General features: G+C 30.4%; 1 protein-coding gene across 2 annotated transcripts in view; it reads left to right on the plus strand.

Annotated features, from left to right (window-relative positions):
* The first annotated feature begins 1,653 nt into the window (after window positions 1–1,653).
* The window catches only part of LOC108573398 (long-chain fatty acid transport protein 4), a 47,267-nt gene continuing 33,979 nt past the window's right edge, over window positions 1,654–14,941 (plus strand). The window contains exons 1-2 of one of the 2 annotated variants that reach the window (XM_017935843.1): window positions 2,041–2,057; window positions 2,127–2,218. In XM_017935843.1, the coding sequence (XP_017791332.1) occupies window positions 2,144–2,218 (75 nt within the window). In that variant the 5' untranslated portion in view covers window positions 2,041–2,057; window positions 2,127–2,143. Of the gene's footprint in view, window positions 2,219–14,941 lie in introns of both variants that reach the window. The other variant, XM_017935851.1, reaches the window with a different exon arrangement.

Below are 14,941 nucleotides of genomic sequence, written 5' to 3' on the forward strand. Positions count from 1 at the left end.
TAATTTAGAAAAATACAAAAATTTATATTTATATTCTTATCAAATTATTAGTTTCTTTAAAACTTTTTATTACGTTATGTTAAAGTCTTTCAACCAATGAAAAAAAATTTCATCGCAATCATGTAAGTCTCCCGAGATTGATGCCAGAAATATGTCACTTTCATTGAGAAACTGTTTGCTATGTATAAGACATTGTTTTCTTCCATAGGCAGTTGTATAAACGCGGGAATTTTTGAGTTACTCATTTTTTTGTAACAATTGCTTTGAGTTTTAGAAACATTATTCTTTGTTCTTTTTGTTACTTAGATTGTTAATGAAAATTATTAATTGTATGTACTATATTTTACCACCATTAGATTAAAAATGTGTTAATTCATAATAGTAATCCGAAAAAAAGAAAACATCGTAGATCAATTTTATTTGTTGTAAAGTTTTGCATGTTTATACATCTTTTTCTTCTCAATACATGTGTTTATATTAGTACTTTTGAAATCAAATAATAAAATGATTAAAATAAAACCATTTTTTTTGGAATTTTGTATATTAAAAGGTTATTTTCAAATTTATTTTAATAAATACAAGTATAATTATACTACTGGTTATCGTTTCAAAGTTGTAAAATATTATCGCACCTATTTAAAAAATAATATTGCTCAATTACGAATGATTTATAATAATTAAAAATAATGATTTTATATAATACATAGTTTACAACAGAGAGTTATGCATATGTCTCTACAAGAGTTTAATATCAACTGTAAGTAGATGAAGGCAAATCTAATAAACACTAAACGTATTTTATTGATTCACGAATTTCACAATGTAATTAAAAAACTGCAGACTGACCGTAAAGCATTTTCTTATTCATTCATAACAACCTATTAGCATTTAAGTAAGTGTACATTTATGTACCGGAAATAATTGCGAGAGAAATCAGGGCAGATTTAAGATTTCACAAATACGCGCGCGCTCGCGTGTATTTTTGGTTTTAACAGTAATTAGAACAAATTGTTAAAAATAAAATTTGTATATGGAAAAAATATTTATTACAATGAGTATAAAATTGCAGTCATTAAATTTAATTGTGATAGTGAATTACTTTGAAATTTGACTTGAATGTATTGTACGAAGTATCCTTCTGTAAATAACCTAACCTTACTTAAAATTTACATATTTTCGATATTTTTATACATCGAATTTCCTCTAAAAACAACTTTTATCAAAATACTTGATATATTCTGTGTTGAAGGAATAGGGAACAAAATATTATAATGTGGCATTAAATAAATTGCAAGTAACAAACTTAAAAGAATTCGCGTGTACCATGATACGTATGTTCTAGATTAATTATTTCATTTTATTTTTCTGATTACTGGTTATTTATCGACTATCTGCTCTGTTATTTTTACTCATTGAATACTTAATTTCTGTCTTCATAATTCAAACTAAACTGAAACAAAAAAAGTTCATCATTTTTCCAAATCTTACATCAGAGATAAAGTTCGATAGTGTAAAGTTTGAGATGAGGAAAAAGCGTCTCTTGGTACCGGTATTTGGACGGTTGGTTGTGAAACGATGGAGGGAGATCGGCTTGCATGATCGGTCTAGCAAACACACCGGTGCGCTCGTAGGTATTCCGCTTTAGTACGCGACCATACTAACATCGCTTTATAGTTCGTGTGCACACGTGGGTCCTTATTTCCACGCTTCGAGCGGTATACGCTGGTTTCTTTTTTCGTTCAACGAGTTTTTCTTCGGTTTCGAACGACCCGCTTGTGATCGGTCGATGTTTGCCCGCGAGTGTACGAATCATTCGCCGTTAAATAAATAGATAATTAGAGGACTGCTGTATTGCACGACGCTGAAGAAAAACATAATTGTTCTTTACATAAACCTATTTCACAACACGCTCGATGGATATGAACTATTGATTTTATACACGTTTGCCGATCGTTTGTGACATTCTGTAAATAGTGCATGCATGCAAGCATAATAAAAGTGAAATTTTCGGTAATCATTGAGAACTCGAAACGGGGTTACGTTGATTTTCTTCGGAAGTAGGTGCATGCAAATCATCGTTGCATGTCTACATTGGGTTTAATGATTGATACCAGAATTGTTGACAGCAAGAGATTGTTCGAATATGTCAGCTATGGTTTCGAAGATTTCAGCCGGTAATGCGGAAAATGGGACCAACGTAATTTGCAATAATGATCGCGTAAGTATTGTAACATTTAATTGCACAGACGTAAGCTATTGTTGGCTTTTGCTGTAACAATAATTACACAGTGGCTTAAGTTTGATTTGTGACTTTTATTCTGATTCGTGAAAACTTCGTGAAAGATTCGTCAAACTTTTAAGTTTGATTCGTGATGATTAAGAGACTTTATCTGCGCGAAACTTCAAATACAGAAGTGAAACATATTAATCCATTTTTAATTCCATCAACATGTAACATTTATTTTTATAAAGAAGTATAGTTAAAAAAAAGTCACATTTGTATAAATGTTCGTTGTACGCATCAGAATTTTAGTTTCTTCTTATCAATGAATTTATTTAGTAAAAAGGCATTCAATATATTTGATACAATAAAGAGCAAATATGTATGGTATAAAAGATAAGTAATCGTGAAATATTAAATTGATGTTATATCGAAAAAAATATTGTATCACGAATAAATGTGCTGCGTTAAAATATAAAGATTTATGTTAATGTAAATATTAATAAAAATACATATTACCTCTATGTTATTTTTACGTGAGTTTAAATATTTTGCATATTTTATTAGAACAAGTAAAAGTAATACAACTAGATAAATTGAATCTCCAAATGTTCGATTAATAAATTTAATTAACGATTGATTAGCAAGAAATCATTAAAAAATTCAAATAATAAATATAAATTTATCAATAAATTGGCACTAAATTATAATCGATATTTTAAGGGAGAATTTCAATATTAATGTACAGTTGATTTCGTTTTACATTGTTGTTTGTTGATAATATCCTATTGTTAATAACACTCTTTAATTGACGATCCTCAGAAAAATGATTCACGTGTATCTTTTTGACGGAAATTTGAAATTTAATGGAATGGATCCAGCAAAGTATATCAATGTGTCATTTCCGTTACTTGATTGTAAATTATGCTTTCTTGAATAGGAAATTCTTGAGTTAGGAGAACGGTAGTCTCGTTGCTTTTCCTGTCTGCCATACGTTCCCATAAGCCCTCATTTTCCTTTAGTTTGTTCTTAGTAATATTCTCAAATGTTTTATTTGACAAGAAATGTGGAGAAAGTTGTTTTTACAGCACTTCAACTCCTTACCTCAGCCTAGATTATTTGATCTCGAAGTAGTAGCAGTGTACTTTTAGCGTTACAATTCACTATTGCATAATTTTACAAGATAACGAAGAATATAAATGACAAAGACAAATGAAAAGTTAATTATCAAATTTCATTTCGATCAGCACATTTTGCGTTTAACATATTTCCCCAAAGGACTTTGTTAAACTTGTCGATCTATACACATTCTAGCAGAGTAACTCATCAATTATTAATTATTTACACCCAGCAGGTGACTAAATTTCTAAGTTTCGCTTTTCGATACCAACACTTTTAAGGTATGTATTAGTAATCGGATTACGACTTAAAAGATTATCTAATACCATGGTTTTTTTTAAATATACAAGAAGTTATTATGCCGATATCTCTTATTAATCGAATACTTCTAACTGAATCTGGTTTTACATTGTACTAAATGTTATATTTCACTAAAAAATTATCATCGCGATAATTCTAATTCTTAGTGTAACGAGTGGTTTTAGTCTGAGTTATATTTCGAAGTTAGTTAAAGAAGGGAAACTTATTTCATTGGAAAATTAATTATTCCAATGAATTATTTATTAATAATTACTGTATGAAAATTTATATTCGCTTGCTTGATACCTATAAAAAGATGCATTAAATAGTTATATCTTACCATGTTGCAAAATAGTTATACGCGCAAACAACAAAATTATTTCCTCATTTAGAAAGGTCATTTTCTTTTGTTCGTATGATGGTAAAAACCGGTACGCCATAGGGAAATCCATCTTTCATGAGATTCCTATACTGTATGGTTTTTTTTATTTTGTTTCACGTATTATGTCCATTTTCTGTTTACACGAATACACTTTAATATTATCAATATTATAACCAATTTTCTTGTACAGGTATCTAACAAAAAAAAAAAATAGGTGTAATCGATGAACATCTTCTAACATAAGTATTTAATTAACTGAAAACGAAAATGAATTGAATGGAAGATACGATCGATTCATACAAAATATCTAAATCATAGAATAGTTTGTAAAGAGTACGTTTAGTACTATAAAATGAAACACTCTCAAAGGAATTTGAAGAAAAATGAATTTTTATTTTATTACGAATTTTTTAATTTATAGATTAAGTATACCCACTATGAAGAAATAATTCGTGTATATTTGTGATAATTTTGTTGATACAGGTAACTATTGTTCTTCGTATATAAACAAGAGTTTAAAGTAAAGGTTTAAAAATGATGACAAAATGATTTTTTTATATTTTGTTATGAATAGCGTTATAATTGAAATATATATTTTAAATAAAAGTAATGTCACGCGCCTACATACTCTACTTTGTAACTATACCTTTCGTAGATTTTTATTTATTTAAATAATACAAATGATAGAAGTGTTGTTAAACGAACATGCACTTTGCATTCTTATATAATCGTGATCTTTCTTATAGGTGAACGTGACGAATGTTTTAAGGTAGTTCATGCTATATATAAATCACACTGAATGTTCTACATTATTTTTGGTGTAGCACCTAACCTATAATTGCAGCTTATGAATTACATTGCGAAAGGATATATTTCATAGAAATAAGTGTATAAAAATTGCAAGAGTTTCACTTCAATATTTCACATTTGATCAACAATATAATGAAATATTGCTATTTAGGTAAATATCACATAGGAGATAATCAAATATTCCTAAATAAACATAGAATTCTTCGCTGTATAAGGGATGTCAAAAGTTGAGGCTGAAGTCTAAGAAATATGAAAGTCTGTCGTAGAGTAGAAAATGATTGTGTTACTCTTGTACGATTACGTCGGATGTAATAGAAAGTGTGTGCGTGCTTGATAGACTTCCACATTTAGCTAATACACTGGTTATTGAACATTTTCTCTTAACCGTTAGTTAATAACCCGGAATCACATGCTTATCCGAAATAAGCTCGTCAGCCCCAACGTTATTTTGGGTTCTGTAACGAGAAATCCTCGTTAGAAAATTTTCCACTTGACACCTTTAAGATTAGAAAGATCTATGAAATATCCACTTAATTTCTATTTGGTAATGCGCAAAATAATTTTGTCAATGATTACTCTACATGCTAATTCAAAATAACGAATGTAATATAAACTCGGAAATTATACCTCGTATTAAATTCTTATAAAAGAAATAACACGGTGCTTTAATTATTTACAGAATTGTACATTCGATCTTGTGCTTGTACGCCTACCGTTAGACGCTTTTCGAAGATGCAATTTTTCCCGTAGATACTTGTATAAGTATTTCATAAATATTTGGCGGTAAAAACAGTATAATCTTTACATGTAACGGTATACGTTTCTTTGTGGCAACTGGGGCATATTAACTGGTTTTACCGTAGTTCCTTGAACTTATGAAACTCCTTGGTGACCGCAATTTTATAGGCATTTTGACAAAGATAGATGCAACCTAAGGCGAGAAAATTTATAACCGAATACAAATTTCGTTTCGCATTCTATTAGGAGTATACGAAATTACACAAAAAAAAAAGAAAATGAAAATCGCTTCCATTACCAAAAGTAACTTTCGCTTTCATTTGAAATAAAATTCAAAGGTCACATTTTCGTAAATGCTTTTTCAGCTAGACTTTTGCTCTATTAAATAAAACAATTTCGAACTACACAATAATTTAACTAAAGTATGAATCGTAAGGAAATTAAATTTTTTTTATCCGTGGTAGGAAACGAGTATAACAAATTCTTGACTAATCAATTATTATGTATTATATTGTACTTTTACATTTTATAATTTTAATTTATCTAATACACTTCTGCAAATTTGATTAAAAAGCATAAATTATTTGTAATAATAGTTTAATAATAAAAATATTTGTTTACAATATATGCACAAGATCTATTGTTATTAATTTACAAGTAATAGTTTTGTTCTTCTACTGAGTTTCATGTAGTAGAATGAATAAGTAGGTAATTAATAATAATCAATAATACAATATTGTATTAACGTAACTGCATTAAATTTCAAAGCAAACATATTGCAACTTTCAAATTTTATTCTAGTAGAATAATCTTCTATCACGCTACTAAAGGAATAATAATAAATTTAAACCATTTTCAAATAGTTTATTATATAAGAATTTATTCCATGCTAATGAAATTGCATCGTTGAAACCGGAATATTAAGTATCTGAGGTCACGACATTAACACAATGAGTGCCTCGCATTTTCAATTATAATTCGCAAATCAACATAAAGCAAGTTGTACTTTATGCAAGAATGGATTGTATTGTAGTAATTTACTGTTCCCTTCGCATTTCTTATACTTGTTATAACTTTTTAATAAAGGTTCAAACGACCTATGTTCATATATTTTTTTCTTATTTATACGCATACAACATGCTGCCAAAGTTTGGCTGGAAAAACTGGAACGCCCTGTATAAACGCTGTTAACAGTAATGTTAATAATCTTGTAAATTTTAGTTTTAAACAAATACAAAACATCTGAAATATACACAATGACACCAGTGGCGGCTCTTCCATAAGGACTACAGTGTCGCATATATATAAAATAAAAGTTCCTGTTTCGTTATAGCCGCTACTAAATTTACACATATATATTTATCTAAAAACCGTTATTTTCTTGTTTGTAATACAATACCACTCGATAGTATTTTAGGTAATTCATTTCGTAGCAATACTTGTACATATGTATTTTGTAATAGGCAATGTGCTGTGCAGGTTAGGGCTAGTATCGTGTATAGTATCATACATTTCCTATACATGTATAGGAAAATGATGTTCAAAGTGTTGATTTTTGCAACATATTTAAAAATGATCGAAATCGGTGATACTGTCCGCTTTCTAAATAATTACCTTTAGTTTTATTAATGATACAATTTTTTCAATCCATATTGACCTTTTTTACTTTTATTGCTATAACCCCACCACTACAAATTCTTACGAGCCGCCACTGAATGACACATATTACAGACACTGATGACGTATCGAACAGACCTGTCACCTTATTGGACTTCGTGCTCTACGAATTGAAATACCGGTCGTGCAAAAAAACAGAGGTTTGATGTACCTTCTATGATATGCATAGAGCGGTGAGATTATGAATTATATTCAATCTTTCCACCAAAAATGATAAAGTTGTCAGACGTAAAAGATTCCCATTTGTTACATCCGCATAAAAAGATATTTATGTACATACAGGTTGACCAAGCAAACCTGGAGGTTCAGGGAGGAGTTACGGTCAGGAAGTAGGAGATGGAGGAGAACATGTTACGTTTTTTCTGATGGTCAGCCAATCGCGATAGAGTAAGGCTCTCGCATTTACATTTCTATAAACAACGATAGGTGCCCGATTGTGCCTCGTGTAAACAGGCGATAACAAATGAGCCATGTGATTTTCGAAGCACGGGAACAGTGACTATTAATTTATAGCGACATGCTTGTTTTCATTTCCGTCAGAAATCTCTGGGCTTTAGAAGCAATTTTTTAAAGTGCAAAAGAATACTTTTATTATTCAGGAATAACAAAAAAATGTTTGGTAATTATCTGGAAAAGGGGACCTTAACTCTAATTTTGTTGAAGTTCGGATATGTTGTAGAGGGGAAAGTCCCCTAAGTAATCTATACTTTGTCTGAGGCGTAAGACGACCGTGGTTCAAAATTTATGACAAAAAGAAAATTATACTTGGTACATTACATTTACTTCACTTCAAGTACTGATTCTTTGCAATTTTTACCCGCATGGGTGGCTGGAGAATTCCGACAAAAAATCGAACCTAACTTAACCTAACCATACCTTACCACTATTAGGATCGCAGTCCTATGCAAAGGCATATGCAATTTCATTTTTAACCACTTATATTGGGGTAAATGTAATGTAACATGTACAATTTTCTTTTCCTCGTAACTTTTGAACCACTATCGTCTCACGCATCAGACAAAGTGCATGTCACTCAGGACCCTCCCCTCTACAACATATCCCAAGGTCAAGATCATTGTATTAAGGCCCCCTTTTCCAGATAGAGTACATTCTCTCACAGTAGCCACCAGTTTGGATTCTCACAGTGTCTACCTAGATGGTCCTATACAGTAAGACTGCGTTACTCCTGCGCCTATGTTATCTTGCTCGCAGTCAGTCATGCGTGTAACGTTACGCGACCCAGTTTTTTTTACGAGATTTCACAGCACGACAGTTCATAATAGAATAATATAACTTTTTTAATTTTACTTTATTTTATCTGAAATTTTTTTAACATACTGGTGAGTTTTTTCTGATGAAAATGAGATCAAACACGATATAATTTGAACAACATTTACTTATTAATACCTATCGAGGGATTAATTTAATTTCATAATATATCGCTTTGGATGAATTATAAAAACGAATTACTAGAAAAATATATTAAATATCTGTACACATTGTCCGTTGAACGTGGAGGGAGAGACACCGTTTGGTGGACAATGTGAGAATCGAGACACCGTTTGGTGGACAGTGTGAGGGTTAAAAGGGTTACATTCGAGTAATTTATCAGAAGCTTGTAGCGAAGATATATTTTGATAAAAAGTATAAATGTATTTCAGCTCAGGAAAATTTTTGGAAGTTTTAAAAAATTTTTCAATGTTCTTTTTTTATTGTTCACAACTTTTCTATTATGTATTTTTGAGCAAAATGAGTTTTTGATTCCTTGTGTCGGAAATATCCGGAACCGAAAGTAGGGTGAGCGAAAAATTATTCAATCGCTTCTTGGTTATTGCAAATAACCAAATGGTGTCTCTGCCCTTACACTGTCCACCAAACGATGTCTCTCCTTCCACATTCAACGGACAATGTATACAGATATTTAATGTATTTTTCTAGCAATTCGTTTTTGTAATTCATCCAAAGCGATATATTACGAAATGAAATTAATACTCAATAAGTATTCATATATAGTTCAAATTATATCGTGTTTGGTCTCATTTTGATCAGAACAATCTCATCAATATGTTATTAACTTTTTCATACAGAATAAGTTAAAAATAAAAACGCTGGTGTTTAAATCGCTTGGTTACCTCGACTCTCGTTTCATCCTTCTCTTTTATTCGTTGTCCTTATCTTCGTTTGGAAAATTACGAAGGCGGGTTGCGAGGCTCGAAAACAGTGTCTCTGCTTCTCAAACTGTCCTGTTTAAGTTCCGTGCTAGTGGACACTGTGAGAAACATTACTGTAATTGCCATGTTTATTTTTCACTTTTCTAAATCTTAAAAAATGTCGACACATTTCCTAAGGTTTACTCTATTTGGGTCTTTTGGAAATTAACGTCTTAGGTGTTATTAAATGATTGTCTTATGTGCTAAGTCAGGCAGAAAGACAAGGCGGGCACATAGTCTTTCCACTTTCCTATTTTTTTATCAGCGCGCGACATTACCGACGGTTGGTTGAAAACCACTTATCTATCTAATCAAAATCTCCTCAAGAGGAGACAGTCTACGACTGTAGAGTAGTGGGGATGGCGTGCCCGCCTGTTTTCATTTCAATTGCACATGCGCGCACGTTAGAATCTGCAGGATTTGCTTAGTCAACCTGTACATACATACATATTTACATATGTATATTGGATTGTATGGTTACATTATTGACGATCTTTCGACAGTAGTACGAAAAGTTCTGTTGTCAGTTTTCACGTGCATCTTTGCAACTCCATTCAAAAATTTCGATAAATGACAGAAAGTTGAAGTATATACTCATCATAATTGCTGAAATATGGACTATTGAAAAACAGTGCAATATTACCGAAAAAGTTATTTGATTTTAGTATCGTATTCAATAAACATCTTGTATGATAAAATGCTTTTTTAGAATTATATTTTGTATAACTGTAACAGACACCTAAAACAGTGGTAACACAAAATTTATGTCGAATTTTTGGGACAAAAGCTGCATTTGTATTTATGGTGTGAAAGTGCTTCTAAAAATCTCAATTAAAAAATTTTAGTCTTGATAATGAAGCGTGTACCGGCAGATTAACTTTTGTTCATATTGATGTTAACTGGACGAAGTTGATATACAGGGTGTTTCCGAACTGGTGGTACAAGCGGCAAGGAGGTGACTCTACATGCAAAAATAAGATGAAAAAAAAGAACAACATTTTTTCGTATCGGGCTTCGTTTCCGAATAAATCAGTAAAAATAATTACGAATAACTTCGTAAAATTGTGGAAAATATTCATTGGCCTTGCGCTGTAGAGCAATTAAACAAATATAGGTTAGCAAGGAGAAAGGAAAGAGTATTTTACCGCGGCAACGCTTGCTTCTTACGCATCTTGAAGGAATCAGTACAAGTTGAATGAAATTGGAGAAAAAATAGCATGTCACCTCTCATATAATTTTGACTTCGCATCATCTGACTACCGTTTAATAAAATTCTTCGATAATTCGTTAATGGGAAAAACTTTAACGTTGAAAATCAGCTTGCGAACATATTTGAACAATACTTTAATCGCAAGAATGAGAAAATTTACGTATGTAACGGTGATAAATAAATTTTTAGGTACTTGGAAGACAATTATAAGTAATGATAAATATTATACCACAGATTAATTGGTAAAAGACTCATTGAAAAAATCTTGGTTTACTTTCTTTGAAAATAAAATGATAGAATTTTCTGATGAACCTAATGTATAAATTATACATGTAAAAATATAGAATTCTATATTTTGTGTGCGATTATAGGATATACTGTCCTATACCTTATTTGTAATTTCATAGTAATTTCTAATTCCAATCACTACGAATGTTGTAATTTTATTTTATGCTCGATTGGTAACGTTGGAAGTGACAAGAAAATGATAAGCGGGCTCGCGAGCTCCCAAGCAGCAGAACAAAAAAATGTACATGATGGGTAAAAAGCGATTATATAACAGATATATTCGACTGTACTTCCGAAAAGCATCGATGGCCGATCGAGACGAAAAATCATAGCTTCTGGAAGTCATGCGTTCAGAAGATATAGGTTCTTATACATGTATATTGTATAATAGACCTTCACTGCCATTAGACGCACTGTTCGGCAATTAGTGTAACAGTGTGAGTATGAGGGATAAATATACGTACGTATATATTAAGCTCAGAAATGAGCGTAAAAAAACGGCCAGCTCCTTTTAAATAGGGGTACCGGTATTGGTTTGGGTTGAATAAATCTCTGATCGGCGAAAACCAACCGGAAACACTGTCACTGGGTCAATACGAATTCACGTCATAGTATTCTTTAATATGCATTTTTTCGTTTAATGATGTTTTCGGTCTCCGGGCTTAAGATAGAGACGATTATGGACATGTTTCTGTATAAAACGAAAACTAACAAGAGGTAACTATAAAGAGTAGCATGAGAGTTTATCAGGGAGTTGGATATTAAGCTATTGTTATTACTCATTGCCAGAAAGGGGAAAAGAGAAATAAGTAAACTTAGGTTACAGGGCTGAACTTTTCTACTTTGAATAATAAGTAAAGAATGGAGCTTACAGGGGTTCGTGGTTTTGAGAGGCATATAATATAGGGTGTTTAGCAATTAATGGTAGAAAATTTAAGGGATAATTCTAGTAATTGAAATAAAACGAAAATCAAGAATAAGAATATTGCGTCTGGGAATTCGTTTTTTAGTTACTAACGTTTAAAGATATCTCTGTTGCCGAGCAAATCTCACTACACCAACAAATATAGGGCACGTCAGGACATGGGGAATATAGTGATTCTCCAAACCAATGGTATATGGCCGACATCTTACCTGGTACACCGTAGAGAAGAAAACATTGACATTCAGCACCGTAAACGACATTACCGACTTCTGTGGCACTACACTTTGTTTCACTATGATACAGGTGAATGTTAGAAAGTTCTTCAAATGTATACTTCATTATGTTCTGCAAACGCAACGTACACTATGCAAGTAATCACTTTACACTAACATTCACGCGCAAAACAAAGAAAACTGGAAAAGCTAAAGAAAAATCAATTAATCCTATATCCAAAGCACACTAAAATGTAATAAATTAAATTTACCTAATTATACTAAATTGAAACTAATTAACTTATTACTTTATCATCACAAAATAATGTATAATTGAAAGAAAATGGTGAAAATAAGTGCTACATTCGTTTATTAGGTCAAGTAGCTCCTCAAAGTTTAGCTTCCATTATCGAAATGATTCTGTTCTTCCAAAGCTTGGCATGGTGAAGCACAGGGTAGTGCTGCAGAAGTCGGTAATGTCGTTTATGGCGCTGAATGTCACTGTCTTCTTCTCTACGATTTGTATGAGATTTTGTATGAGATAATCACTGTACCTCCCATGTCATGACGTGTCATATATTCGTTGGTGTAAGGTGGTTTGCTCGGTTACAGTGATATTTTTAAACGTTAATAACTAAAAAACAAAGCCTCAAACGCAACTTTTTATTCTTGCAACTTCTACTAACAGTTTTCGAACACCAGTATGTAAATAAAAAGTACAAAATATATTAACCTTGTAATCAGCGAAAACGAGTTATCTCGATATTTATAAAGATTTTACTTTTTTTAAAATTACATTTGCATTAGAAAGCATACTAAGGCATAATTATATCTGCACTGAATAAGATGATTTAACTACTCCTTTTCTAGTTAATATACCTCAGCGATCAAGTGCCTTGAATCGAAAAATGTGTCGGTTAATAAGTTAAGAATAAAGAGATAGTAATGCATTGGAAGCAAAAAATGATGATTAAATGAGAAGAAGGAATTCAATTGTCTTTGAATAGTTTTACCGCAAATCAAATAATTAAAAGAAGTAAAAAGTTAAGCATTGTGTAAAATATAAATCATTTTAATTGAGCTTTGTTTTAAAATTAGAGTAAAAAGAAATGTTATGTAATTAAGTTTCCGTATACATACTTTTTTATTTTACATAGAACAATATATTAATGAAAAAATTTATATAAATTTATGCTATGAGATTTATTTTCAGTTTAAAAATATATTCATCGAGTAGTGTTAAGGAGCTTCTAGATTTTGCCACACGGTAGCACTAATGTAGAGTTATTGATTAGTTTCGTCACCGAGGGTGATCAAGAAACATTTGGATTCTCGGATTTTTGAAAATTTCACCTGTAAATAAGTATTATTTTTGAGTAATTGAATGAATAGTATAAAGTTTTGAAGGTCGAGCAAGTGCTTGTATTGTACGTTTAGCGTATACATCATCAATTACGCGACTAAAAAGAGTTCTACAAAAATGCGTCCTAGCCTCCTATCATGCTGCTAATCAAAGTCATAAATATCTTTTTAGGGTGAGTAAAGATTTTACTAATGTTAAAGTACGAATTTGAGATTAACAAAAGATAAGGGAAAAACTACTAAAAATTATTTTCTTCAAAAGTAATTCTATTTCTTTGTGATGATAATATGACATATATGTATTATGTTATTTTATGGTTTGCAGTATTATATGTAAATATAAATTTAAAGGAGGTGCACCATCACAATTTTTGAGTATTATATTTAATAGGAAATAATGTCTTTTATAAATGCTTCTTTACATTAAAAATATTAAAAAGAAACAATTTATTCTGTTACAACAGTAATGTGTGGTAGATGCATATTCTTATGAGCTTTATATTGAAAACAGTACATTTAGTATCTAATGTTATGTAAGCAGTTAGTAAAATAGAATATGAATAATTTTATTTAAATTACTAATTTGCACATGTAAAAATTTAGTAATTGAATGTTTCAAACATCAGATTAATAGAAAATTATTGAAGCAAGAAAAAAAATTAAGTTATTATTGTTGCTAAAAATTTAGTAATAACTGAAATTTGGATTAATTGTATTAAAGGAGCAAAGGAATTTTGAGCCTTATCATACAATAGTAATTTAGTAAAATACACAAAGTCGTTATCTATATTAAATAACAAATACATATAATAGATATAATTACTGAATGGACTTCTGTAAGTGGCATAAGAAGAGATAATTTAGAATATGTTTCAAATATAAAATGTCTTACTTTGAACATTCCTTCTGTATCAATATTATATTTAAGATACAATACATATATTTATAAATATTGCTGATAAACTGTTGTTGTCCATACCTTAAGTAAAATTGTAGATATTGTTATTTACAGTTAATGATTAAATATACACATAAAATATATATAAATCACAATTTTAAAAACAAAACAAAACATGCGTCTGATTTGATAAATTTTTAAGTGGTAGCATATATATATGACTAAAATATGATACTTGAAAATTTTCAAAAATGGGTATAAAAAGTAAGAATGATAGTATTTATAATATTTACACTTCATTGTACAATAGTCTTCCACTTCTCGTATTGTTATACTATTGGATTATGTTTTAAATTTAAGAATTTCGTAAATGTGAGATGACAACAGTAAATTTAAAAAAATTTTAATTCATAACTTGGTATATAATTTTGTTCTAAATTTTTTTCATCGGTCATGGTACACTTCCTATCTAATTGGTACAGATTATACGTAGATCGAAACATTATTAAATAGCGGAGTATACATAAAAATTATATAAACATGTGTAAAATAATAATTATTTAATATATGTAAACATTTACGTTACTAA

Source organism: Habropoda laboriosa, unplaced genomic scaffold, assembly GCF_001263275.1.
Source record: "Habropoda laboriosa isolate 0110345459 unplaced genomic scaffold, ASM126327v1 scaffold20, whole genome shotgun sequence".
Classification (NCBI taxonomy): domain Eukaryota; kingdom Metazoa; phylum Arthropoda; class Insecta; order Hymenoptera; family Apidae; genus Habropoda; species Habropoda laboriosa.